We start from the raw sequence: 27,629 nt of genomic DNA, 5'->3' as shown, positions 1-27,629 counted from the left end.
GGAAGTGCTAAGGCGAGGCACCAGGCAGCGGGGCAGTGAGCGGGCAGAGAAGGCTGGGGGGAGGAGGGACGGCCTCCTGGACAAGGAGGAGGCTGAGCTTGGTCTGGGAGGATGGGTACACCGAGGTACAGCCCAAGTTTGAGATGCTAGTGGGACCCCGAGGCTCCTGTTGGGAAGGAGTCCGGGGAGAGGAGGGCCTGGTTACAGGGAGGTTTGAGAGCCAGAGCTGGGTGGAGCCTGGAGTTGTACGGACCCGAGTTGGGCCGCGGACTCTGACGCTTGGGTGGGTGACCTGGGCTGCTTGGCCAGGAGCTCACTGCGGGGAGTTTGTGCCTCCATCGCTCGGCACACTTGGTCCTATTCCCTCTGGGTCTGAGGCGCTGCACTTGCCATTGCAGGAGGTAAGAAGTATGGGAGGTCTCTGGCAGCTGGCAGCCCCGTGGGTGAAGGTGGTCACTGACAGAGGGTGGCAGCGGGAGAGACCAGGGCACCTCTCAGCTGGCCCTGCCCCGGGCCCCAGACTGGCACGGCCGCCTTATCCTCCCGGCTCTGTTGCTCACGTGGAAAGGGAGGGAAAGTCCTGAAGGGACGTGGGCTTGGCCCAAACCTCAGTAAGAGGAGAGTCTCTTCTCGAGCCGGGGCTGCCCAGAAGGGCAGGTCACCACTCCTTCTCAGAGGCGGCGGGCAGACCGCGGGACAGGAGAGGGTTGCAGATGGACGGACACGTCACTTGGAGCTGATGAGGAAAGGAAGGAAGGAAGGAAGGAGGGAGGGGAGATACCAGGCCTCAGCACAGGGAGGGATGGCACAGAGAAGAAAGGCGCCAGTCCTCTCCGAGCCTCGCATGGGGACTTCCCGATCAGTCATTTTCTGGTTCTGTTTTGACCTTCCAAAGAAACGTCTCTTGGTCTGGAGCTCCCACGGCAGCTCGTTCTGTCCCCCTTTTCCTTCAAATCTCTGAGACCTCCATCTGATTTGGATTAACCTGTTTAAAGAACCCAAAAAAACCCTCAGCACCGCTCTAGTCGGTGGGGCTGAGATTCCAGGACATAGAAGGAAAAAGCCCTGGTGGTAGAATGTGGGGGAGGAAAGGCAGAGTCTGGGGCTCCCCTTATCTGATCGGAACAGGGCCTCCGGCCCACAGGGCCGCTGAATAAGAGATCTCAGAGATTCGGGTGGGGGAGGGTCGAGGCAGAGGCCAGCTTGTGTACAGTAAAATGAATTTGCCATCAAAAGGCAACAAGTCTCCTACCCTGACCTGGGCGCTGACCTTTCCCTCTGGAATTCTCCCCTCTGACCTCTGAATCATTAATCCCGAGGCTGCCAGATGACAGTAATCCATCATGTGCTCTGACAGGCCTGGGGCTGGCCCTGAAAGGACCAGGGTCCAGGCCCCTGCCCCCCTCCTCCCGCCCGTCCCCTGGTGCTCATTAGCAGCCCTTCCTGCCTGGTGCCAGGTTTCCTAATAAAGTCCCTGGCTCCGCTCCCTTCCCGTCGTGGCCAGTTGGCGGAAGCTCATCTAGCCCTTCCCCCCAGGGCCCACGGGGCAGAGATCCAGAAGGGGGACCTCTTCGCTGCCCCCCGGCCTATCGAGGCCTGCCGGTCAGGCGGCTTCTCGGCGTGCCCACAGCGTCAGCCCCGGTGCCCAAGGGACCTGGGAACGAGCTGCAGCCGCGCCAGAGTGGGCAAGGGCAGGGCGGGGAGAGGACGCAGCGGGCGGGAAAACCCGGGGCTGCTTCTGATAGAGTCTCGAATCTTCTGAATTGTGCCTTGGAGTCACACAACGGGAAAGAGGGGGGGCCCCGTGCTCTTACTGAGGGGAAAGTGCAGCCGGAGAGGGAAAGGCGTTTACTGGGCTCCTCCCGGGGCAGGATGCTGAGAGACACGCGACAGCTTGACACGACCCAGGCTTCCGCGTGAGGAGTTTATGGGCTCGTTAGGGAGATGACGGACACTCGGATTACTGTCCCGTTCGGCTGGGCAGGGAAGGAGCCCGGGGAGAGGCTCCGGGGGAGTGATTAGCACCGGCCACTGCCGACGGGGAGGCTTCCTGGGGGAAGGTCCGCCGGCGCAGCTGCTGAAGGAGCGGGCCAGACAAAGGCAGAGCAGGGAAGGGCCGGGATGTGTGGGAGAAGGCGGCTTTTCCAGCTCAGTGGGAGCGTGGGGCGGCCCCAGACTAGAGGGGGCTGCAGGAGGCCCGGGGAGGAGGGCTGGGCCGATGCTCGTTTCTCCCTCCTGGGGGCCCGTGAGCCCCCGACTCTGCTCCCAGATCCGACCCCCGGAGGCCGAGGGGGCCGCACAGGGTGGGCAGGGCGCGCGCTCTCACTAGTCCAGGTCTGGGCTGCCTCGAGGCACAGGAGGCTCCCTCTGCAGCCGCCTGGGCGTCTGGGGGGGAACAAATCGTGTTCGCAGGAAGCAGGGAGAGCCAGGTCCTTGTTGGACACCCCCGTGGTTCTCTCTCAGAGTCCCGGGGCAGCGTCCAGTTTGTCTTGTCGAGCCCCAGAAGCTGCCCAGCTTGTCTGCCTTACCCTCCGTCGGGCATGTTGGAGGCAGGGATGGGGTGACTAAGCTGAAAAGGACCCGGACGGTCCCCCCGTGCACATCTGGCCTGGGGGGGAGGGTGCCAGACAGTCTGACCCTCTTCTCTGGTGGGGATTATTGTCATCTCCCACTCGTTCTCCCCCTTTCCAGTCTTCCACACGGTCTTCCTAACACACACATCTGACCGCATCAGTCCCCAGCTCAAAAGTCTGCGCTGGCTCCCCACTGCTTCCAGAGCTCGGGCCGTCCCTCCGGGCTGGGCCATCATTCCCCCGCGCTCTCCGCCGCGTGCGGGGGGCATTCCTCTTGGTAGCTCAGGCCCCACCTTCCCTGCCATACGCTAACCGGGGGCTCAGGAGAGCCTGGATTTGAATCCTCATTCCCAGATGCAAACTGGGTGGTGGCTCTGGACAAATGGCATCCTCCCTCTGGACCTCGGTATCCTTCTCTCTTAAATGAGGGAATTGTTCGTGGCCTCTCAAGGTCCCCGGCCGTGCTGGGCCCTTTCTGACCCCTTTAGCACTTAGTGTCTCCTCCCTTCCCCTCCAAGCCCTTGGTGTTTGCTTGCCCGGGTACCCCGGAGAAGACCCGGCATCCCGAGAGCGGGCGGCAGTTCTCCTGTGTGTGTTCCCCAAGGCGGTGCACGTGATTGTGCTTAGTAAGTACATGGCAGTGCTCACCTCCCTGTGCAGAGACCAGCAAGCTGACGGAAGGCTCCCGGACAAACAGGGTTTGGGACCTGAGTGGACAGATCCATTCGTATTTGTTCCTGATTAAGTCTCTGCGTGGTTTTCATGTTGTGTTTCTCTCTCTGTTGTCCTTTGGGGCAATTTTAGGGACTCCCATCAACCGGATCCCCATCATGGCCAAGCAGATCCTGGATCTCTACATGCTGTACAAGCTGGTTACGGAGAAGGGGGGCCTGGTGGAAATCATCAACAAGAAGATCTGGAGAGAGATCACCAAGGGCCTCAACCTGCCCACGTCCATCACCAGCGCGGCCTTCACCCTGCGCACCCAGTGAGTGCCTGGGTCCCCGGGGAGGGAGCCTGGACCCGGGGAGGGGAGGATCTGGGCCGAGCTCGGCCCCAAGGCCGCCTTCTGTGCGGGAGCCTGGGACGGAGACGAGGGCAGGGAGGCTGGGGACTCGATCCTCTGCCCCTTTCTCCCAGGTACATGAAGTACTTGTATGCTTATGAATGTGAGAAGAAGGCTCTGAGCTCCCCAGCCGAGCTCCAGGCGGCCATCGATGGCAACCGGCGGGAGGGCCGGCGGCCCAGCTACAGCTCCTCCCTCTTCAGCTACTCCCCCAGCACCCCCGCGGGGCCCACCTCCCTGCTCTCCCCTCCCAAGATCCGGTTCCCCATCCTCGGGCTCACCCCCAGCAGCGGCGGTGGGACTAACAGCCCTCGGCTGCCCCCGGCAGCGACTCTCAGGAAAGGTCAGTGACTCCAGGGGCCTGGAGGGGGAGGAAGGGGAAGAGGGGAGAGGCGTCGGGCCACAGTGAGCGCTCCGAGTGGGGGCCGTGGGGGCTGGCAGGTGTTGCTCTGGGAGCCCTTCACCCTCCTTCTGACCCCTCAGCAGGTGACGGGGTTGCCATGACAGTGCCCATGCCCAACCGGCTGGCTGTGCCAGTGAGCTTGGCGGGAGGCCAGCAGGCCGGCCCCCGCACCGCCACCCTGGAGCAGCTGCGGGAACGGCTGGAGGCCGGGGAGCCTCCCGAGAAGAAGGCGTCGAGGATGACCGAGGAGGAGCAGCGCTTCGTGCAGCAGGCTTTCCACCGAAACCTGCTGAGTGTGGCCCGGCAGCTCCCCATGAAAGTCAAAATCAACGGCAGGGGTGAGGAAATGAGAGCTGGGCATCCTGCCCTCCGGGGTCCCAAGCTACTGACCGCAGGGGGAAGGGCCTGGCGAGGTCCGGAGAGAGCCCTAGGAGGGGAAGCGGTTCCCGCTCAGGCCCTCCCAGCAGCAGCCCCAAGGGGAACGTGGCCAGCCAGTCCCCTCCTGCCCACCCCCCTCGCACACCTGGAAGCAGGGGCCACAGATCCTCAGAGGCAACATCTGGGATTACCAGCCACCTACCCTTTTGATCCAGTTAAATTAGAGGGTTCATCCTCATCCCAGATGTAGGCAAGGCCAGGGCAGGTCTCGGGAGGCAGGGGCGACCGTCATTACGGAGGCCCAGCTCGGGGGCTGGGGCAGGGAGTCCTTCCTCCTCGAGCCCCCGCGCCTCTGCCCAGGTGACAGGAAGGAGGAAATACAGGGTTGGTAGCGTGATTGACATCCTCCCCTGCTTTTACCTCCCCCTCCCCAGGGTCCTCTCATTCCCTTTGTTCCCCTTCCTGCTTATTCTGGGATTTAGTCAGTAGTGTGCACCGGGGCCTCTGGGGAGAAGACTGGGCCTGAAGGGACCTGGGCCTTTCCATTCTGCCCACAATGCCCGAGACGGGGAGCCGGAGTCCTGGGCTTCCTAAGGCTCTTCCTTCTGCACTGCCAGTTTAGTTAGCTTCTGAGCGCCTCTTTCTGCTCTATAACTCAGAGCCACATCCTCGTCTTCCCCTCCCCTTTTGAGGCAATTCTGGGGGAAAGCTTGTTTTCAGAAAGGTGGAGGTGAGACTGGGGGGGGTGGAGAAAGGCAGACTTGGACTGTGGTAGTTCTCTGAGGGACAAAACTGGCTCCCCAGCGACCTGCGTCTGGAGTAGAGAAGTCACAGTCCTGCGGGGCTCAGTCAGACTCAGAGAAACCATCAGGCTGCAAACTGACTCAGAAAACCACAAATTAGCAGCATCTGCCATGCATTTGATTTTGTTAAAGCATGTCCTAGTCCCATCTTAATCTGGTCCGAGTTGGATGCCTCAGCTCCAGAGCCCAGCTTCTCAAACTGGGTCACAGCCCTCTCAGGGGAAGTCACAGAACCATGATTTATTACCAGCAAATGCTTGGTTTGTTTACCTATTTATATACTTGTATGCTGGGGCTCACGTAAAAGTTTCTCAGGCAAAAAGGTTCCAAGTGGGAAAAGTTTAAGAAGTCCTGAGGAGTGGGCTCTGACGGGCAGTCCTCGAGCCCCCAAAGGCCAAGGGGGCAGATTTGGGCTCTTCTGAAGTCTGGTGACAGCCACTAATCAGTGCCCCGAGGCCGCTAAGCCATCAGTGACAGGCTCCTGCCTTGGAAGAGCTTGGATTCCCTGGGGAGAGGCGGCCTGCCCTCAGAACCCAAGGGGCCGGGCCTGTGCGGGACGCAGGACCCTGTGCCAGAGGCGTCAGGAGGGAGCCGGGACTTGGCGCGGGAGCCGGGCTGGTCGGGGCTGAGGGGGCCGGTCATGGGGAGAGAGGCCGGAGAGGGAGCTGGGGGCGCGGAGAAATTTTAACGGTGAAGTAAGTTTTAGTCTGGGAGAGGGGGGCCATTGGCTCTGTGGAGCAGCACTGGGTGCTAGGAACAGTCCGACTGTCTGCCAGGGGTCATAGACGAAGGACTAAAAAAGGAAAAGACCAAAAAAACCTCCTAAAGATTCTTCTCAACTGAAGATTCTGCCAGGCCCCCTTTTGGAAACCATAGAAACCCTGCTCTCCGCTGCCTTAGGGAGAGTCCCGTGACGGAGGGCACAGGGCAAACCCTGGCTCTCCTTGGCCGGAGCTGGCAGAGATCGGGGCTTCCCGCGCCCCCTTCTTCCAGAATCGCGAGGCCGAGGCGCTGGGTCAGCGGGAATGGGTTTGGGATGAAGTGGGTGCCACAGAAGGGTAGGGAGCAGTGGAAGATGTGGGCAGCAGCCGAGGCCTCCGATTCAGGGCCGTCCTGGAGGCAGAGGAGGCCGGGGGCTGGAGGAGACTGCTGCCGTACCGCGGGCTCAGGGCAGGGCCTGCCTCGCTGCTGCGCCCGGGCCCCCAAGCAGAGCATGGAAGCCGTCCCCCCGGGAAGCAGGAAGGTGGCGGGAGGGGAAACTCCAGCCTGACCGAGCCCCGCTTTTTCCGTCTCTCCCAGCAGAAGATCGCTCGGAGGCAGCGGCGGCGCTGAACTTGTCCACCGGCGGCATTGGCAGCATTAACATGTCTGTGGAGATCAATGGCACCATCTATGCAGGTGAAGGGAGCCTCTGCCCCGGAGCCTCCTCCCCGTCCGGCCGCTCTCCCCGGGCACTTGAGTGCTCTGTGGTCCCGAGGGCCGGCCCGTGCTGGGAGGCTTTGGTTCCCTCAGTCCTTACGAGAGGCGACATTTGAATTACTAGACGAGGGTTGGAGGTGAAGGGCAGCCGGGCCGGCCCTCCCAGCAGTCCCAGGTCCCCTTTAGAGCAGAAGCTTCATCGACACGGAAGCCCTTCTCGTGTTGTCGGGGCCTGTAAGGTAACGGGACCGTGCCAGGTTTCTTAAAATGCTCGGAGTTCGCCCAGCACTGGTCCCCAGCCTCTGAGGGAGCGCTCTGGGGGACCCCGAGGCCCTCTCTCTGAGCAGCCGTGCGGCCCTGGATGTGCCCGTGGCCTTTGGGGGCAGGATGGGAGGAGGGCGAGCTCCAGGGGAGACCCCGGCCATTTGGGCAGCCAGGCAAATTGGGAGCCGGCAGTGGGTTGTCTGAGAACTCGAGGGAGCGAGTCTGGACGTTGGGGTTCTAGGCTTTGATGTCACTTCTGTTAGCTTGAAGCAGGCCCCTCCGCTCCCCCCGGGACGTGATTGAGAAGGTGGGAATCATCAATGTCTGTTCTTTGCCTCAGGTGTGCTGTTCGCCCAGAAGCCCGTGGTCCACCTCATCGCCAGCCCGGCCCCCCAGAGCACCTGTAGCAGCAGCAGCAGCAGTGTCAGCTCCCACTGCTCCCCAAGTCCTACCTCATCACGGGGCACCCCCGGCGCAGAGCCCTCCACCAGCTGGGCCCTCTGATGGGTCGGAAGGCCCAGCTTCCCACCTCAAGAGCCAGGAAAGGAGTTGAACAGTTTTTACCTCATCACTCAGCACCCATTTCCAAGACCATCCAGCTGGACAGCAAGGGCCCAGGCTGGCCCATCTGTCCGGCCCCATTCAAGTCCTGCTGCGTCCCTGGGGAGGGAAGAAGCTGCAAGGGAGGGAGGGGGCAGTGCTGTCCAATCAGCCGTTGTCTTAGTTGATGGGGAGGGGGTGGTCTCTAAGTGACTGGTGTCTCCCAACCCGGAGCAGCACAGTGTATCGACAATCTGAGAGCCGGCAGGGGGATTGAATTCCCCTTCATAAGCCTTCCCCTTTATTTATTTCCCTTCCAACTTGCCCGTCATCATCACCCCATTGTCACTGACTCATCCTGCCAGCTCTGTCCTTAAGCTTCATCCCTCCCTCGAATCAAATGGGAGAGATGATCTCTTGTCACGTCCCCCCTCCTCCTCCTGAGTGAGGGGTGGGCGTCTCCCTTAACATCCATCCCACCCACCCTGGCCCCGGGAAGTCCTGGGGTACCGGAGGGGATCCCCTTCCCGGGGAGACCCAGGGCTCTCCCTGCTCCGTTTTTAACTGCCGCACAGAATGGGGCCTGGGGCCTGAATGTAGCCTTGGGGAGCCCCAAAGCACTGCTGAATTATCTACTGAGGGGAGGGGATCACTGCTTCTCAGGGTCTTGTCTAGTCCAAGGTCACCCAAGGGTACTCACCCAGCCCATCCCTTTCACCTTTAAATCCACAGGGCCTACACTCCACTGGCCAGGCAGGCCCTCGACTTCCCTCGGCCCTTCCACCCCCCTTTCCATCCATCTCCAGGGGCCCCCTCAGCACCCCCACCCGGGTCCCCAACTGCCTGCATCGGGATCTTTGAAATACCTCAGATTTGTAATTGTTGATGTTTGATTCTTCAGGAAGTATTTGCATCTCTGAAATCTTTTTATATGTGTTTTGCTGACTTTGTTTTTTTATTTTTATTATAATAATTATAATTATTATTATTATTGTAGCACCAAAGACGAAAAAAGCACCCCGCCCCCACAGCTAAGCAGACAGCTTAGTCTCCCAGTCCTAACAGCCCTTCTCTCGGACCACAGAGCCGGGGCAGGGAAGGCAAGAGGCAGATGACTCAGGGATAGGAGCCAGAGAGGAGAGGGGCGCTTCCACTCATTCCTCGCGCCAGCTCGGGCTTCACTCTTCCCCTGGGAGATCGAGGCCCCTTCCTGCCAAAATGGGGCTCGTCGCCACTCGGACCCCGCTGTCCCGCGTCTGGGGGCAGCGCTTGTGCCCCTGCCTGGCGTGGGCGAGGCCTCGGGGGCCTCCGAGGGTGCCCGGCCCAGGAGAGAGAGCTCCCACCGGCCGCCCCTTCTCTGGCCCCGTGGTCTGGAGCCTGTTGTTTGAATGTTGTGACCGGAGGCACTTCTTGCACAGAGATCCGTGGACGCTTCTCCCGCAGGGAAGAGAGTGAGCGCCTCTCGTGTCAGTGTGGCGCGGTCAGCGTGGCCCGACTGGGAGGAGGAAGGAAAACCACTAAGCACGATAAGTCCAAGTAGTCTGGCCTCCTTCCTGGGCCGGGGACCCTCCCCTGGCGCTCGGAGAGCCCACCCCTCGGCTCGGCCCTGGCGGGCCGGAAGCAGCAGCTCTGGAGACTCGCCTCCTCCGGAGGAGCCGGGCCTCCCTCGCTGGCTGTGCAGTTCTCAGGGGTTCGGTCACGCAGGATGGACTCTCCACCCGGAGGAAGCGGCGGCGGCACGGACTCTGCAGCGCCGGCCTCCCCGCCGAGCCGCCTCCCAGCCCGAAGGCAACAGGGGGGGGGCTGCCGGAGGGGGAGGACCCAGCAGAGCCCCCAGCTCCAAGATCTGCTTCCCCAGAAAGGACCTTTTTTTAACCAAACAGTGAGGGCAGCCGCGGCTCCCTCCTCCCCCTCCCCATATCTTATCTATTCTAAGAAAATGTGATAGCACCTGGGTAGCCTAGGCGGTGGATGAATACCTCAGATGTCTTCTTACAGCAAGGGTCTGTATATGTTGTGGTTATTTTCTATCTTACACGTTCTCTGAATGTTTATATTCCAATAAACTTCTACCTCTTCACAAGAACCGGCCTGGGCTCTTTGCTGCCGACGCCGTATAAGCTCTTCGCCGCTTGGTGAGTGGGTGGCGGGGGCCGAGGCCGTCCGGGAGCCGAGGCTGGGGGGAGAGAGACCCCTCCAGCTTTGGCTCGGAGCCAGGGGCCGATCCCCCTCCCACCACATGTACCGGGACCTCCCGGTTCTGAGCCGAGGGATGCTCTGCCGGACGGGTCAGGGACGCCTCCCTCTGCCACCATCGCCCAGGACAAGGAGGGACTTCTCAGAGCCCCAGGAGCATTGATGCAGGTGAGTGTTCTCCCCAGAGTCGTTGCGTTCTCGCGCCATCCCCTGGGGCTCAGCTGGACCCCCAAAATGTGGTTATTTGGAAACAGCAAATCATTGAGAACAAGTTCTGGTGAATGAGGTGACGTTCAAAAGCAAAGTGACCAGAAAGCCGGGAGCCGCTCGCCCGGGTGACCGTAATCCGGCCCCAAAGGAGAATGTTCTGGGGATGTCCAGGGCACCCGGAGCCAGTGGGAGTCCTGGTGAGCTCTTGAATGAGGCTTTCCGGAGAGTGCAGAAGCCAGCCTTGGAGAACCAGGCTTAGGACGTCTGCCCTGCCTGAGCAGGAGCAGTTTCCCCGTTTATGGAACCACAAGCAGAGATTTAGGACCGAGGGCCATCTCTTCCAGCCCCTCGGGTCGCCTTTGAGGTCCAGCCGTCAGCCTTACTGACTTCTTCCCGGGCTTTGACAGTGGGAGCAATAAGCACGGTCCCCTCCCCTCCTCAGAACAGTGGGACCTCGCGGGACTGCCACCCGCCTTTCCGCCCTTTCAGCCCTAATCCTTGGCTTATTACCGAGCCTGGGGGGCTCTCGCCGCCTTGGGCTTGACTTCTGGCCGCCAGGGGGCAGTCCAAGAAGGGACGCACCTCCTTCCCTGATTTTGTCTCCATCTGTGCGTTCTGGACCTGCTGAACCCAGGGAAGTGTGGGGGCCGGGAGAGCGCCCCTTCCCACTGCCAGAGCCGGCTGCCCTGTCCTGAAGCTCTCCTGGGAGCTCAAAACGTCACCAAGTCCAACCAAACCCATTTTAGATTTGAGTTTTTTTTTAACTTTGAGAACCTGAGGCCCAGACGTGAGAAGGATAGTCAAGGTTGTAGACAGCATCGGACTCCAGAAGAGTTCCTCTCCACTGCAGCAGCTCACTTCCCGCTTCCTGGATCCAGAAGTTCTCATTTGAAGGTGGACACTTTGTAACGGGATTACAGGAAGCATTAGGGCTCAGGAGTCTTCCACTTGCCAGACTCTTTTTTTATTTTTTCTGAGGCTGGGGTGAAGTGACCTGCCCAGCGTCACACAGCCAGGAAGTGTTAAGTGTCTGAGGGCAAATTTGAACTCGGCTTTTTCTGACTTATGGGCTGGTGCACTATCCACTGCGCCCCCTAGCTACCCCCAGACTTTTTTTTTTTTTTTTTTTAATAAAAGCTTTTATTTTTCAAAATACTTGCAAAGATAGTTTTCAACATTACCCTTACAAGTGTTTCTGTTTTTTCTCCCTCTCCCCTCTTCTTCTAGACAAGTAATCCAATAAAGGTTAAACACGTGCCATTCCTCTAAATATATTTCCACATTTGTCAGGTTGCACCAAAAAAATCAGATCAAAAGGGGGAACAAAAGAGAAAAAAAAACCAATAAGCAAACAAACGACAAAGGAGAAAATACAATGCTTTACTGCACATTCAGCCTCCATAGTTTTCTCTGTGGATGCCCATGGCACTTTCCATCACAGGTCTTTTGGAATCGGCCTTGAATCACCTCCGCCAGACCTTCTCTACTCAGGCAGTACAGTCTGAGTCCTAAACAAAGAGATTTCAGGTTTGTTGAAAGCGAGTCCGACTCTAAGGATAAGGGGAAGAGATGTCAGGAGCGAGGGAAGGAAGACAAAAGAGAGGTCAAATGTCTACTAGTTCCCCAACCCAGTGCTGGGCGATAGGGGTGAGACACAAAGTGCGGACCCTGCCGAAGAAGAGCATACCTAGGATGAGAGGGACACGAGGCCGGCCAGTCTTTCCTAACCTGCCCAAGAAGCTCAGGGGCGGGAAAGCCACAGATCAGAGGCAGCTGGCGGTTTGGGGGTGGACAGAGCACTGGATTTGAAGTCAGGAAGAACCGAATTGGAAACCTGCTTCAGACACTAGCAGATCTTGGGCAAGCCACTTAACCTTTTATTGGCTTCATTTTCCTCCTCTGTAAAATAGGGAAAATAATACCTCCCGGGGCTGTTGTGAGGCTCAAATGAGGCAATTTTTGTAATTTTGTCATTTATAAATGCTAGCCATAACAGTTACAAGCATGATTTGGAGCCTGGATTCCAATCTTGACTTTAAAATCTATTAACTATGTGACCGCAAGACAGTTCAGTGATCATTTATCTCAGTTTCCTCATCCAGAAAATGGAGCAACATGATTTGCACTGCCTGCCTCGTGGTATTGTAGTCTGAAAAAACAGCCTGAAAATGACATGTTTGGGGGATTGGGTTGTGTAATATATTTGTGATTAGAATTAAAGAGCATATGGGAGAACTATATAAGTGGGTTATTATAATAAAAATATTAGAATATATTGGTCTCCTAGTCAGGTGACCTGGGTCCCATTTGATTTGGGCGACTTGCCGCTCTCCACACTTCCATTTCCCGGTCTCTAACATGTCCCCAGGGATGTTTCTGGGTGTCTTAGGAAATCAAGATATTGCAACACCTTATAGCCCAGGGGACCTCACTTGAGGCTTAGAAACATGTCCCAGAGCTCTCTTAGGAAGAGAGGTTTTCTTCTCTGACCTTTTCACAAAATGGGTGGACATGGCTTGCAAAGCAAGACCTGAGATGTTCAGAGACCCTGAAGCCCAGAGATAAGATAGATGACTAAGAAGTCTCAGATCTGACTCATGTTTTGGTCGCATCTGCCTTCCCAAGAAAAGACCGGGTTCTTGACTTCTTCAGGGGTTGCTTCAGGAACTGGGCTGACTAGTTGGCATTGGCACCCATGAGGATCATTTCATCCAAGTAGGAAGTCTTCCTTCCAGGTCTATGCCAATCCCAATGACCACAGCAGGGGCTGGCCCCAGGCTTTCTGGGCTCTTGGTAACGCTTTCCATGAGAGAATGAGACAGGAGATGATCTGAATCCTTCCCTGGGTCATGTCTCTGGAACTTTGACACTCAAATGCATGGAAAAAGTTAAAGAAAAACAGGACAGATGATTGAGGATGATGATGATTCTGAGCAAGTGGGATATGTGTGGCCTTTCTCCACCTAAAGGGAAACTGAGTAAGAGCTGGAATGGCTAAAGATGCTTCCCGGAGGGGGTGGGGACTTGTTTGGCTTTGAAAGCTGATTTGGATGGATGGTGAGGCATGAAGGTGAGGCTGTGGCTAAGGGAAAAGCATCCTGATACAGTGGAAAGGCCTCTGGTCTAAAGGACCAAAACCTGCTTTGTCCTAGTTCTGGTCACTTTAATCTCCGGGCTTCGGGTTCCTCATCTGGAACTTGAGGGGGTTGTCTGGCTCAGTCCCTAAGGTCTCACCCAGTTCTAACATTATATGGCATCTCTGATCACGGAGAGTGAAAGCTACTGCCCCCCACTTCTTTCTGCTGAATCAGAGCTGGCCTCCCACCTCCCTGTCTCTCCCCTCCCCCCCCCCAGTCTCCTTAAAACCTAGGGGAGTAAAAAGCCTCTCCTGGGCTTAGCCGGGTAGTAAGAGGCTGAGCTAAGATTTGAATCCAGATCATCCGAGCGGTGCTTTACCCGCTAGACTTGTCCTTGCATAATTTCCCCCCCCCCCCGCCCGAGGGGAGGAAAAAAACCCAAAAACCCAAGGGGGGGGGACTTTTCCGGGCGGCCCCGCCTCTCAGCGGGCGGGGAATTGAGCAGCCGCGGCGGTCTCTGCTCAATCTCCAGATACACCGAGTTGTCTCACACTGGCGCCCGGGGCTCCTACTCAGCAATCTGTCACCCGGCCCGAGGCGACTGAGACCCGGAGCTCTGCGGCTGGCCAGGCGCTGGCGAAGCCCACTGGGCCCCGGACCGCCCCCCGAAATCTTTCTCAGGGCCTCGGGCCTCAGCTAGTCCTTGGTCGTCTACACTGGGAGACGTGGCCATGCCTGCAGCAGGGGGCTGGCCTCGGGGCCCCCAGGCTCTTGGCAGTCCCCTCCATGAACAGGAAGCAGGTAATCCCTGGGACTGGGGGATGGGGAGGGTGGTCAGCACCCGGCCAGGGTGGACAGCGATTCCCTTGGGCTTGGAGCGGCCCAGAAACTCTGGAAGACTGAGGCCAGGATGGGGGTGGGCAGCTGCAGGGGGCAAGGGAGGGGCTTCTGATATCGATGGGTAGGGTGCCTAGGTTTCTTTCTAATAACTCACATTTAAAAAACGTTTATTCTGAACTTTAAAAATCAAATGAAATGGGGCTTTCTCTTTAAAATTTGGAGAACTGAACCCCAATTGCCTCAGAAAAAAAGAAAGAAAGAAAAAAAGAAAAAGTAACTCTCAGTTACGTACATCTTGCTTTTCTTTCTGAGTTCAACCAGTAGCTTTCAAAGATGCTTCTTTCTGTTCTTCGCAAAAACAAAACAAAACAAAAAACTTGCAATAACCTTCTCTTTCTTCGTTTTCTTCTTTTTGCTTCTCTGTCCCTATCCCCCTCCTTTCCCTCCTCCCCAACCCACTGGAAGAAAAAAACGGAAGAAGAAAAACAGAGCTTGGTGATAAATATACATAATTAAGCAAACCAGGCTAATCTATTGACTGCATCTGGAAGCATATGTCTGAGTGGGCAGATCGAGTCCATCATTTCTCTGCAAAGGGGTGACTGGATAGATGCTCTTCAAGGTTACAACGTGCTTTCCTTGTGCAGTACAGAGTGCAAGTATTAATGTGTCTATTTTACAGCAATGGAAGCAGAGGCTCATAAAGATCTCATTGTTTGTTCAAAGAGTCAAAGCTAGAAAGATTCGAATCCAGCTCCCTTCTGACCTTAAGTCCATGCTGTTTTCTATCTCCCCTTCCTGTTCTTTCTAATAATGAAGCAATCTGATGCGTACAGACATATTTATCTGCACAAACAGACTCCCCAGAGCCAGAAGACAGGTTTTATTTCCAGGTTAGTTTCTATTCTACCTAGAGAGTCCCCTCTCACTGACCAGCCAGCATTTTGATGGTGCTTTGAAAGTGTCTTAACCCCACTTTCTCATGTGATTCTTATGACAACTCCATGGAGTAAATAGTCGTGTATTATCCCCATTTTAGAGATGAGGAAGCTGAGAGAGTTTTGAAGTGATTTCCTCAAGAGCTTCCCTTTTCACCTCAGTTTTCTTTGCCTGCAGAGTGGGGAACAATTCCTTCTCTTGCTCTTTTCTATGCAGAGTAAGTGAAGATAGCCAGGAAAGGGAGGGAATAGAAAATAGAACCTGTTAGGAGACCCCATGAAAATGGGATTCCTGGTTTCTTTCTATTCAATCCTTGAAGGGACAGGTCTACAACCCAGACTCCAAAAGGCAAGCATCTTCCCAGAAAGTCCTTTCCTCTTGTCCCTTGCCTTCAAGAGACACCCCCCACACACACACACACCGTTTCTAGGACATCTACCCTATGACCTTCCACCCTTTCGGTCACCATTATCTCTTCTCCTTCAAGTCCAGATTTTTACTGTTCTGTTCGTACTTCTTCCTGCTGGGGAAATTCTGGACATTTGGAATCTATTTCTAAATAGTCTAAACAGAAGAAGTTTAAGTCTGAGAAACCAAGTCTTCACCTATACTAGCCCTGCAAACCTCTCACTTCTTACCACCCTGAGTCTTCAGTTAAATATCTGAAAGCAGGTGAGAGAGGTTGAAGAAAGACTAAAAATACTAGGAGTATTCATGGGAAACTGTCCTACTGACAGTACTCCTGGTCTAGCTCTTGGGGCTAAGATTTTGGTCTCTGGGGACGCGGCAGAGCTTGCTGGGGTCCCTTCCTTTTAGCTGGGCTCCTCACTCCCCCATCCTGTGACTGGGGGTGCTGGCAGTGGCTGTGTGAGCAGGAAAAATGCGGACACAATGACCTTCAGTCATCCTTTCACCTAGCCTCCCCACTCCCTGTGGCAGACAAGATTAGATGGCAGTTGCTAAAAGTCAAATGCAAATCACATTCAAACCACATGCAAATACCTTGCCAGCCCAGGCTCCTTCCCCTAGCCCGAGGTCTGCCTCTGGACTCCCTTTCACCCCTGTGCTAAGGGCGCTGTTTCTTCCCCCCTTTGGCTTCAGTTCTCCCCACCTCCACCTCCCACACTCAGCCAAGACAAGGTCCCTACTGTTTATTCCAGGTGTCAGCCCTGGCTCAGTCTCCTAAGCAGGAGGTAAGAACAGCCTTGAACAGGTAAAAGCTGCTGAAACTCCAACAACCCTGATTTTCTCTAGGCCTGTGGCCAGCCCTCCCCAGCCTTGGGATGTGGGGAAGCCCTGGGACTCCGATGCCTCGGGTAGTTCTGCCCATCATGCAGCACGGATGGGCTGGAGAGAGTACAGGAAGATAGGGATCACTGAATTACTTTGGTTAGAGCTAGGAAGAGCCTTAGAGATTAGTTAGCCCAACCCCTTCATTTTATTTTTTTTTTCATTAAAAATTTCACAATCTTAGAGCAACAACCCAACTCCCTCCCTATAACTGCCTTTGTAACCAAGAATTATAGGTAAACAAAACAAATAGAAACACCAGCCATGTCTGATGCTTGTTTCCTCTGCACCTGTAGCCCACCACCTCTACTAATGAAGGAAGGCAAGCCAGAGTCGGGTTAACTAGAGAACACGGGGACAACCCGGGGGGAGATCTAAGTGGTGCAGTGGTTAGGGTGCTGATCCCGGAACTAGAAAGTCCTGAGTTTGAATAATTATGTAACTCTGTTCTAGTCGCTTAATTTTTGTTGACCTCAGTTTCCTCATCTGTAAAATGGGGACAGTAATAGCACCTAACTCCCAGAGTTGTCATGGGGGAGTAAATTAATATTATAAATGAATATATGTATATATATATATATATATATTAGCTATTATTATTAAAAGGAGAGGGGAATAGCAAAGAGCATCATAGTACATGGAACTAGGAGAGAATTGACACATATCTGATCCAGGGGTTGGCAAACAATGATTTAAGGTCCACCTCTGACAGTCTCTTTTTTGTATGAGTTAAGAATGGTTTCCACATTTTAAAATATAATAGGATGTTATTTATTGGTCTAGATCAGGGATTCTCAAACTACAGATGGGGCCACTGAGGACGTTTATGCGGCCGCCGGGTTATGGCAAACGGGCTGAGGGGCGGAGACAGAGGGTGAGCTGTTGTTTTTACTACAGCCCGACCTCCCACAGTCTGAGGGACAGTGAACTGGCCCCTATTTAAAAAGTTTGAGGACCGCTGCTCTAGATCCTAGTCTTATTTTTTGGAGAAACTGAGGTCCACCCAGAGGGCAAATGACTAGAGAAGGAGAGAGGGAAGCTTCCTGATGTGGCTCAGATGGGGTGGTGGAAAGAATGCTGACTGGGACCCCATCAGACTTGGGTTGTCGTTCCTTCTGTCACCTGCTACATGGGCCATGTTCCTCAGTCTTCTCATCCACAAAATGAGCATAATAAACCCTCCTCCCTCTTTAGTGAGAAATGGGGTAATAATGCAATCACTCTGAAGCTTATTAAAAAATGTTCCGCCCACGGAGGCCTTCCTTACTCAGGGAGTTCTCATTATGTGAACATAACTAAAAAATTGTTTGTCCAGCTGCTCAGGTCATCGTATATTCCCCTCCTCCCGGAATACCTCCTCGGAGACAGCCCCGCCCGTCAAATCCAGAAGCGGGATCGGATAGGAAAGAGATCCAGCCCCCTCCGCTGCTGCGGAGAGCAGGGAAAGTCCGGAGGCTGAGAGGCTGGGTCCCAAGTGCGAGGTGGTGTGGGCCAAGGACTCACCAGGCCTGAGATCATTTCCGTAAAATACTCTGCAAACCTTAAATTGTCGATCGTTGGAAGAGGGCCTAAAGGATGGGGTTTGGGAGAGAGTTTGTCCTTAGAAGGAAAAGGGGAGAAGAGAGAGACAGAGATAGTGAGAGATAGATAGAAACAGAGACAGAAACCGAGAGAGACAGAGATAGTGAGAGATAGAGAGAAACAGAGAAACAAAAACAGAGACAGAAACCGAGAGAGAGACAGAGATAGTGAGAGATAGATAGAAACAGAGACAAAAACAGAGACAGAAACCGAGAGAGACAGAGATAGTGAGAGATAGAGAGAAACAGAGAGACAAAAACAGAGACAGAAACGGAGAGATTCAGAGATAGGCATAAGGAAAGTAGAGACAGAGAGATGGAGACAGATGGGCAGACCCAGAGCTAGGTGTGCGGAGGCGGGGAAGGCACACGCTGGGGCGGGCTGGGGAAGCAGGACGGCGCCTTCCTCCCCTGCCCTGACTCCTGTCTCTTCCAGCTCCTGCACAGATCTTGCCGGGAGCCGGCTGTGCCCTTCTCTTGTCCAGTTTTCTCCTGGGCTGTGGATTCTGCTGGCGCTGGAGACCGTGGCGGGCCCCGCTGTCCCCTCCAGCCCTGGAGACCGTGGCCCCCGCAGTCCCCCTGGCCGCGCGTGTCCGGTCTCGGTACCAGTCCCTCGAGGCGCCCCCTTCCCCGGGCCCCGGGGCCCGGATCTCCCCCGCTCCACCCCGCCTGCGCCCTCCCGATTTCTCGTCCCCATCCAAGAAGCGGGGCAGAAGGGCGCGAGTCAGGGCCGGCTCCCCCTCGGCCCCCCGCGGCCCCCCCGGGCCTCGCCTCAGCTTCTCCCTGGGGTACTCTCCGGGCCGGGAGGAGCTGACTCTGACGGCTCTGGGCGCATCGGGGCTGCCCCCGCGCTCCCCGGCCGGCCGGGGGACCTTCGTCAGGCTGCGCCTGGTCCCGAGCGCGGCCGGCCGCCGGCAAACAGCCCCGCAGCCCCCCGGCCCCTCCGCCGCGTTCCCCGAGAGCTTCCGCTTCCCGGGCTGCTCCCCGCGGGCCGTGAGGGCGCAGATCCTGCGGATGGCCGTGTACAGCCGGGACTTCCCCGGCCTCGGCAGCAGCTTTGTGGGCGAGGTGGTCTTCCCCTGCGCCCGGGCGGTCGCAGATTCTGTCTCCGGCCGCCCGGTCGGCTACACCCGGGAGCTGTCCGCCACCAGGAGCAAGCTGCCAAAGGTCAGGGGCCCGGGGGGCCGGCCAATAGCTGGGGGGTCGGGGCAGGGAGGAGAAAGAACAGAGCCCGGGGCACTCGGAGCGATTTCGGAGCCACCCTCCAGCGCTGGGAATCCCCCTCCCCCACTCCTCGGAGGTCTCCTCTATGGCCTAGGTTTGCTCCCGGGAACCCTGCTTCTGACCCTCCTCCATGCCCAGAACCCACCCCTCTCGGACATTCAGGGAAGCCTGCACTGGCAGGACTTACTCTCCTTCCTGGCACTCACTGCGCCCCCCATACCCCTGCTGCTCCTCCTCGCCCTCCATCTCTAGCATTCCCACCTGCCTCCCTTCTCCACCGTCCCTGAGCCTTTAGTTTATGACACTCCACTCCCAGAAATTCCCCTCTAGCCTGTTGCTTTAATAGAAGTTCTCCATCACCCCCATTCCTGATCTTCACCTTCCACATCTCTGGCTCTCGGGGCCTTGCGCCTCATCCCTGACATTCAAATTCCCCCCTTTCTCCCATCACTGATATTTACTCCCCACCCATCACTTGCAGCCTCCTTCTGATTCTCTCCCGAGTATCTCACATATACTCACCCCCCGGACCGAGGAGGTGATGGAAAACTCCTCCCATCCGGGAGCATCCGCCTTTGGCGCTCACCTTCCGTCCCCAGCCTCAAGAGTGGCCCCTGCCTCCCCTCGGGAATCTGTAAAAAGGTTTTCAGTCCGGTCCTAGAGAAGGCACCATCACCATCCCGAGGCAGCTCAGAGCTGCGCTGCACTCCCCCCCCCCCCCACAGGACTCACCTGCGATCACTCTTGCTCCCCCCCCCCCCCGCATTCGCCTCGACTGGCCCTGCCCACTGAACACCTCCATCTCCCCCACTCCATGGACACTGCGTTCTCCCACTGTCTAATGGTTCCCAGCTTCCTCACAACCCTTCCCACCGGAGAGGTTTCCACCTCCTTGTTTCCAAAGGAGGCAGGGTCTCATGGAGGCGGGGATAAGGGGGAAGGGAAGGACTTTGGTAGCGTGGCCACCAGGCTGTGGAATGAGGAGGGGGCTGAGCAGTGAGAGGCAGTGAGGGAGTGGGTGGGGTCCTAGGACCCAGGGGAAAGACTGAAAAGTTCGGACCTGTAGTGAGTCCGCTTAAAGCAGAGCCAAGGCTGGTCCTTAGTCCTATATGAATGTGACTGGAATACGAATAGAAATTCTGTGCCTCTTACAGAGCCTGAGCTGCCAGAACCTGCTGGCCCCAGGCCCTCAGGCTCCCCAGACGGGCTCCCAAGGCCGGCTCTTCCTCCTTCTTCAGTTTCAAGCTGCTGCCCGCCGTATCAAGGTGCTGGTCCGCAGGGCAGAAAACTTGCGCAGCTCGGGCCGGCTACGAGGACACCGGGGTATGAAGAAACTGGGAATGGGGGTGGGGGGCCCAGGATCGAGGCTGGAGAAGAGGGGGCTATGAATTCACTGACCTCCATCCCACCTCCGCCCTGGCCCATGATATCAAGGGTTTGAAAAGGAATGAGCTAGCTAGTAGCCATTTGTTCAGTCTAACAGATCATATTTAAGCACCTACTGCATACTAGACACTCTTTACCAGTGATGGCTGAGCTAAATGTGTCCCCAGAAACCATCTGCTCTAACCTCAGGTAACCGAGGTCCAGAGAAATGACTTGCCCACTACCAGGAGAGGAGCCCAAGAGTTCTCCTTATACCGAGAAATTTTTTCTTCCTGGGCAATGGCCTTCCTTACCCAGGGATCTCCAAGCTGCATTTAGGAGCCCTTCGTCATCTGCTATCCAGACTCCTATCAGTGCTTTTGTGGAAAGATATGATATGATGATGATGATGATATAATGATAGTGATGTGGTGATGATGGTGGTGATGATGGTGATGGTGATGGTGATGATTGTTGTGACCGTGGATATCTTAGAATCAGCTGGAGTCAGGATAAGCAAAAGTCTTTATTCTAGTTCTTTTGGGGTCCCTCTCAGGAGATTAGATACAGGAATCTCTACACCTCCTCTCTCTCTCTCTAGGGCCAAAGAATGAATCTCCTCCTCCTACTCCACCCAATGATCTCACTTTCCCTTTTTGTCTATACCCACCAATCGAGCCAACACCGAATAGTTAAGTAGGGTCATCCTCCAAACATGCTAATAGAGAATTGTCCAATTGGTAATTAGCCTCAAGTGCTAGGTTACCTTGCATCTGCTCAGTTGTAGCCCTTTACAGATGATGATGATGGTGATGATAATGGTGATGATGATGGTGTTGGTGATGATGATGATGGTGATGATAATGGTGATGATGATGGTGTTGGTGATGATGATGATGGTGATGATGGTGATGGTGATGATTGTGATGATGATGGTGATGATGATAGTGATGGTGATGATGATGGTTGTAAGCCAATCCACATTATAGATGGTGATGATGATGATGTGATGATGATGGTGATGATGATGATGATGATGGTGATGATGATGATGATGGTGATGATGATGATGTGATGATGATGGTGATGATGATGATGTGATGATGATGGTGATGATGGTGATGGTGATGATGATGTGATGATGATGGTGATGGTGATGATGATGATGGTGATGATGGTGATAATGGTGATGATGGTGATGGTGGTGATGATGATGATGATGATGGTGATGATGATGATGGTGATGATGATGGTGATGATGGTGATAATGGTGATGATGATGGTGTTGGTGATGATGATGATGGTGATGATGATGGTGATGATGATGATGGTGGTGATGGTGATGGTGATGGTGATGATGATGATGATGATGATGATGTGATGATGATGGTGATGATGGTGATGATGATGGTGATGATGATGATGATGATGATGATGGTGATGATGGTGATAATGGTGATGATGATGATGGTGATGATGATGATGGTGATGATGGTGATTGTTAGGATTACTAAGTGAGAACTGAGGTTGTCTGGACAGTTATAAGGTGAGAACTCAGGTTGACTTTTGTTGGTTTCACCTTTGTGGCATCTCTGGTCAGTTTCGCCTCTGCCCCTTTTCTTGTTGGTTTCACCTTTGTGGCATCTCTGGTCAGTTTCGCCTCTGCCCCTTTTCTTGTTGGTTTCACCTTTGTGGCATCTCTGGTCAGTTTCGCCTCTGCCCCTTTTCTTGTTGGTTTCACCTTTGTGGCACCTCTGGACAGTTTCGCCTCTGCCCCTTTTCTTGTTGGTTTCACCTTTGTGGCATCTCTGGTCAGTTTCGCCTCTGCCCCTTTTCTTGTTGGTTTCACCTTTGTGGCATCTCTGGTCAGTTTCGCCTCTGCCCCTTTTCTTGTTGGTTTCACCTTTGTGGCACCTCTGGACAGTTTACTGATCTGCTGCTTTGTACCTCCTTGGGCATAACACTGTCATCTCATGGATCAAGTGAACTATAGTTGGTGCTAAAAGTTTAGCTTGGTGAGATGTGCGGTTCCCGCAAAACAAGAGAAAGGGAATTGTAAGGGCCCTTTAAATGGGCGGACACAGTGCATCGGGATTGAGGCCCAGAAGTAATTTCTGTGGATATTAGGACTGCCCTTGGGCGGGATCCTGGCCATATTGAGATACTTTTGTAATGGGTGACTCTCTCGCTGATTGGCTGTGTGTGTGACCTCACAGGCCCTATATAAGCCCACTGCAGGCAGCAACCGCCCTCTTTAACCTCCTGCTGTTCACCCTGGCTCCTAGCCTGGGTGGCCAAGCCAAGATGGGTAGCCGAAAGAGGTAAGGGTTTTGGTAGTGAACACATGGGTCTTCTGACCAGGTGTTCACCAGGGAACCAACAAGTCAGGGCATCAGTTAGGGCATTATGTGAGTAGGTATAATAAAGGCTTTTAAGATTACATGTGGTTGTTCTTGAGTGCGCTACCGGTTACTAAGCTATAGATTCAAGAGATTGTGGCCAGAGACCTTAGAAGGCCTCAGAGGAGGCGAGCCGGGTAGAGCTCACACTGCAAAGGACAGTGGTCAAAGGTGCTCTGGTGGGTCTAAGACAGACTAGTAATTGTAACTGCCAGGAGAGCACGTTACAGGTGATGGTGATGGTGATGATGATGATGATGATGGTGATGATGGTGATGATGGTGGTGATGATGATGATGATGATGGTGATGATGATGATGGTGATGATGATGATGGTGATGATGATGGTGATGGTGATGATGATGATGGTGATGATGATGATGGTGATGATGGTGATGATGATGGTGATGATGATGATGATGATGGTGATGATGGTGATGATGGTGGTGATGATGATGATGATGGTGATGATGATGGTGATGATGGTGATGATGATGATGATGGTGATGATGATGGTGATGATGATGGTGATGATGATGGTGATGATGATGATGATGGTGATGATGGTGAAGATGATGGTGATGATGATGATGATGGTGATAATGGTAATGATGATGGTGATGATGATGATGATTATGATGGTGGCAGTGATGAGAAGGAACTTGGTATGTGCCAGGCACTATGCCAAGTGCTTCATAAATATTATCTACTTTGATCAGGGTTCCTGGCACTGCCACTAACTTGCTGTGGGACCTTAAGCAAATCCCCTCTTCCCTGTGAACCTCATTTTTCTCATCTGAAAGAATGAGGAGATTTGGACTGGATCAGGGGTTTTTGAGGGTCTGTGGTTAGATTTCAGGAGGTCCATGATGTGGTGAAAGAACTACAACAATTTTCACCCACCTCTAATTGAAATTTGGGGTTTCCTTCAATTGCTTCAGAACAATTCTGAGAAAGTTTCCATGGGTTTTACTAAGCTGCCAAAGGGGTTCTGGTACAAAACTAAGTAAAAAGCCCCCTTGGCTCTCTAAGTCATTTCTCCACTCTAAAATCTCTGATTGCCATGAGAAGCACCACCTCAAATTTCCCCTTTCTCAAAGTTTGTAGCTTATATGTTTCTGATCAGGATTCTGAAGACCAAGCATTTGAAGGGGGATGTATCTAAGGTTCCTGGTGCGGTCCTTCAGTTGAGAACCCAGAAAACTGTGTAGATGACAGAGATTTGCTCTGTTAACCTTGAAAAGGCTGGGACCAATGAGGGGAATTACAAGGAGGCTGATTTTGGTGCTCACGGAGAACTTTCCAACAGGTAGACTTGTTCAGCGATGGAGCAATTTGCCTCGGGGAAGAAGTGAGTTTTTTTTGCCACTGAAGGTTTTCAAAATGAAGACTACGTCATCTCTGTTTTCCATCCTTCTCCTCAGAGCATTCTGTGGTGATTGGCCTGTACCAGGCTGGCCAGCTGCTGGACTCCCGGGAGACTCGGGCAGTAGGGGGGATGCAGCCCGGTGTGGAATGCCCCCTTCCTCTTCAGCCTCCCTCCCGGAGACCTTCAGGAGCAGAAACTCTTCCTGCAGTTTACTGTCAGGCAGGTAGGGATAGGAGTGGGGTTTGGGTACATGGGGAGGGACCTCTTATGGCTTATACTGTCAGGGTTTGGGGTGCTTCCTGAAGATGGGGTCTCCTGCTGCCCAGCTATTTATTATACCTTAGGAATCCAAGCTCTCTCCAGGAAGGATTTGTCCATATTTTAGGCATTTAAAATATTATCCTGAGGAGTCCCTAGATAGTCAAAGGAACCATAAAAGGACCATAAAAAGTCAAGAACTCTTGTTATGCATGCATGGGCTAATGGGGAAAGCCTCAGTTTTCTGATCCTCAAATCTAATATTGAATTATAGGATTTTGAGCAAACCCATTTCCTCTGGGAGTCAATGTCCTCACTAGTAAATGGGAGATGATCTGCTGGGGATGGGTAAGGATCCCATGGGAAGATGCTCTGGTAAACTGCTGGGAATGATGGGAAACTCCTCTAGAATGCAGGTAGACCCTTGTGCAGGACCCCTGTGAGATGTTATTAAGGCTTCCTGCACATTTCTCCCTCTGCCAGCATTTCTCCCTTGGATGCAAGAACAAGGTAGCTTAAGCCAAGGGTGACTAGTAGCCAGAGCTGGTCTCCCTAACTCCACTTTCTGTACTCATTCTTAGAGCCACCTGCTAACCCGAACTGTCACCCTGGGCTGGGTCCGAATCGGTCCGGAAGCCTCAGCGGCTGGCCGGGCACACTGGCAGGACATGTACCAGCACAGCCTCCAGGAATCTTCCCAGTGGCACCCCCCTCTGCCCAGGCAAGCCGGACCCTCCCAGGGCAGCAGCCTCTGGAACTGGGACAAGAAACAGCTGATGCTGAAGGCCTTCGGGCAGACGCTGGCAGAAGTATGCAGGGATAAAGGACAGATTAGGAAAGGCTCCTTTGAGCTTCTGATGCTGCCTCAATTATTTCACCTGGTTAATGGGATTATTATTTCCTTCTCTGCTTTGCCCATGTCACTGGAACTGAGGATGCAGCGGGAAAATGAATGTTGAAACACAGTCCTAGGCACACATAAATCCTCCAGAATTGATAGGCTATCATCTACTCTTTGGACCGGAGGGCTAAGAAGCTGGGCACTTCCCCTACTTTAATGATTGTGGGGAAAACTATGTAAATGATTAGATAGAAATCCCTCCTTCCTTTCTGGGTCTCTTTGCTTCTGTCTCGCCTTCCTTTGCCCTATCTTCCATGTGGAGACCATCCTCTCCCTCATTTCTTGCCAAGTCTTAACCCCTGGATGGTCGTTTCCTCAAACTGAGACCTGTTTAAAGAGCTGAGCTTCAAAAGCCGGGCTTTCCCATTGTGTCCAGGACCACAGCCAGCTGTCCTGATCTAGTCTGGCCACTGGGCCCAGATGTGACCTGGCTCAGTCCTCCCTCACCTGGCAGCCCCTCCCTGCTGGCACTGTCCTCTTCAAGAAGGAAGGACAACCAGAGTCTCCTCTGTACAACTTAGCACTTAGGTATAAAACAACTTAGGTTGTTTCCGGAGTTCTTGAGGGCAGGGACCATGTTTAGGCTTTCTTCTTACCCCCAGAATTTAGTCTAGTGACTGGCACGTTGTAAGTGGTTATTAAGTGCTTGTTGACTGACTAAATAATTGTAAATTTAAAGTCATTTCAAAAATCTTAAAACTATCAGTCCATCCCTATTAACTTTCCACACCCCATGCAGACTTTAACTAGTTTCCTTCTATCTTCACCGCTCCAGGCTAAATAGCCAGTCTCCTTCCTACAGTGAATCCTCCCTCCTCCTAGTCTTCAGTACAATATTTGGAAAAAGGATTAGCTTCTCTCATTACCCAAAGGGTACCATTAGGCTTCGTGGATAGGATTTACAAATAGGCAGATTCGAACTCATAGGAAAACCTCCTTGCCACCAGAGCTGTTCCAAAGCGGAATGGGCTGCATCCACTGGAAAGGCCTTTCCCCATCACTCCGAGTGACTCCTTGTCTAACCTGAGATGGTGTCCATCTGAGCTAGAAATAGATCCTTGCCAGTCTGCAAATTGACTTAGTCAACCACAAATCAACATTATCAATGTTGTATTGTTTTCCAATTTATTTTGTTACACATTTCTCAATTACATTTTTTTAATCTTACAATTTAATAAATTTAAATTACATTTAAATTTAAAGTTTGGGCCCCACTGGGGAATTCTGTAGCCTGAGGTTGTGGGAAGGAGTCTTTGGGCACTGATTAGGCTTGATGGCCAGTGAGGTACCTTCCAATTCTGGTACACTGTGCTTCCAGAGACCAGATTTCTTTCAAGCTTTCTCACTTCCTCCGGGGGTGGAAGGTGGTCAGGGAGGGAAACGGAGAGAGGAGATGTTGGTCTCAAAAAAAAATCTTGGACCGGTAAGAAGGGCAATGGATAGAGCACTGGCCCCTAAGTCACAAGACATAAATTGAAATGCAATCTGGGACACTAGTTAGTTGCTGTGTGACTTTGGATAAATCATTTATTTCTCCTTTTACAGTCTCTGATTGTAAAAATGGGAAGTTATAGCGCCATTCTGCTGAAGTGGTTGTAACCATAAAATGAGATGATGTTTGCAAAGCACATTGTAAATTTTGAAGTGCTATATAAATGCTAACTATTAGCATTATTTATTAGCCTAATGTAAAATGAAAGCATATTATTAGGATGGAGGAAGAAGAAAAGATGTCAGGAAGAAAGGATATAGGAGGATGGGGGAGGGAAGAGACAAACAAATCTCCATTCCTTGGGCCTGCACCTTGAGGAAGACAGCCTGGACAAATCTGGAAGACATCAATCTTCTCCACAGGACTCATTCCACCTCATGCTGGCCAGAGGGCTTCTCACCACCCCCAAGGCCTGAGTACCACCTCTCTTCACTTCCATTCATACCCCGAACCCCTTCCCCAAGGTGGCAAGTAGTTGGGGCTGTCAAACCTATGAATGCCGATGAAGGAAGCCATAGACGCCTACTTCCCTGGCACTTTGGGGGTGCATTACTCTATTTGGAAACCCAAATTGGCAGTTTCCCCACCCCACCCCCAGCGTTCCCTTTCTCTGCAGAGGAAGGGAGAAGTGTTTTTCCCAGCTTTCTCTCTCCCAGAGACTCCTTTGCCCCTAACTCCCAGCATCTCCTTGTTTCCTTTTGGGACTGCTTCCCACTTCCATCATTGTAGTTATTGAGGACAAGATTTCCTCATGGAGCCTTCCCATTCACCTGACTCTGAAGGGTTCTCCAGAAGGATCATCTCTTCCTTTGTGAAGTCCACTGTGGTTGGGATAGCTTAAGGAAAGGAGGGACACTGCCAAAAATGGCTGTCTTGTCCCAGTGTCAGCAGAAGAGGGGACCCAGTGGGTCCAAGCAGGCCCCAAGGATGGAGAAGGGGCTCTGAATATGGGCCTGTGCTCTTCCCCACTGGAATGGAAGACTCTCGAGGGCAGATGCTTCCTGACAGCTTCTTGATCAGTAGCTGGTAGTGGAAAGTTGACT

General features: G+C 53.7%; 2 protein-coding genes across 3 annotated transcripts in view; both read left to right on the top strand.

The window, feature by feature from the left end:
- The window catches only part of ARID3B (AT-rich interaction domain 3B), a 52,169-nt gene extending 42,637 nt beyond the window's left edge, over window positions 1-9,532 (top strand). Inside the window, exons 5-9 of one of the 2 annotated variants that reach the window (XM_074296997.1) lie at window positions 3,378-3,561; window positions 3,714-3,982; window positions 4,126-4,380; window positions 6,523-6,621; window positions 7,247-9,532. In XM_074296997.1, the coding sequence (XP_074153098.1) occupies window positions 3,378-3,561; window positions 3,714-3,982; window positions 4,126-4,380; window positions 6,523-6,621; window positions 7,247-7,410 (971 nt within the window). In that variant the 3' untranslated portion in view covers window positions 7,411-9,532. The remainder of the gene's footprint in view (window positions 1-3,377; window positions 3,562-3,713; window positions 3,983-4,125; window positions 4,381-6,522; window positions 6,622-7,246) is intronic. The other variant, XM_074296998.1, reaches the window with a different exon arrangement.
- Window positions 9,533-18,503: 8,971 nt separating this feature from the next.
- Window positions 18,504-26,290, top strand: LOC141559001 (uncharacterized). The gene is made up of 4 exons (XM_074296996.1): window positions 18,504-18,745; window positions 19,957-20,125; window positions 23,991-24,158; window positions 24,775-26,290. The coding sequence occupies exons 1-4, from the start codon at window positions 18,593-18,595 to the stop codon at window positions 25,014-25,016; spliced, it is 732 nt and encodes a 243-aa protein (XP_074153097.1). The 5' UTR covers window positions 18,504-18,592; the 3' UTR covers window positions 25,017-26,290.
- The last annotated feature ends 1,339 nt before the right edge of the window (window positions 26,291-27,629 follow it).

Source organism: Sminthopsis crassicaudata, chromosome 2, assembly GCF_048593235.1.
Source record: "Sminthopsis crassicaudata isolate SCR6 chromosome 2, ASM4859323v1, whole genome shotgun sequence".
Classification (NCBI taxonomy): domain Eukaryota; kingdom Metazoa; phylum Chordata; class Mammalia; order Dasyuromorphia; family Dasyuridae; genus Sminthopsis; species Sminthopsis crassicaudata.
This window is presented reverse-complemented; position numbering and strand designations above follow the sequence as displayed.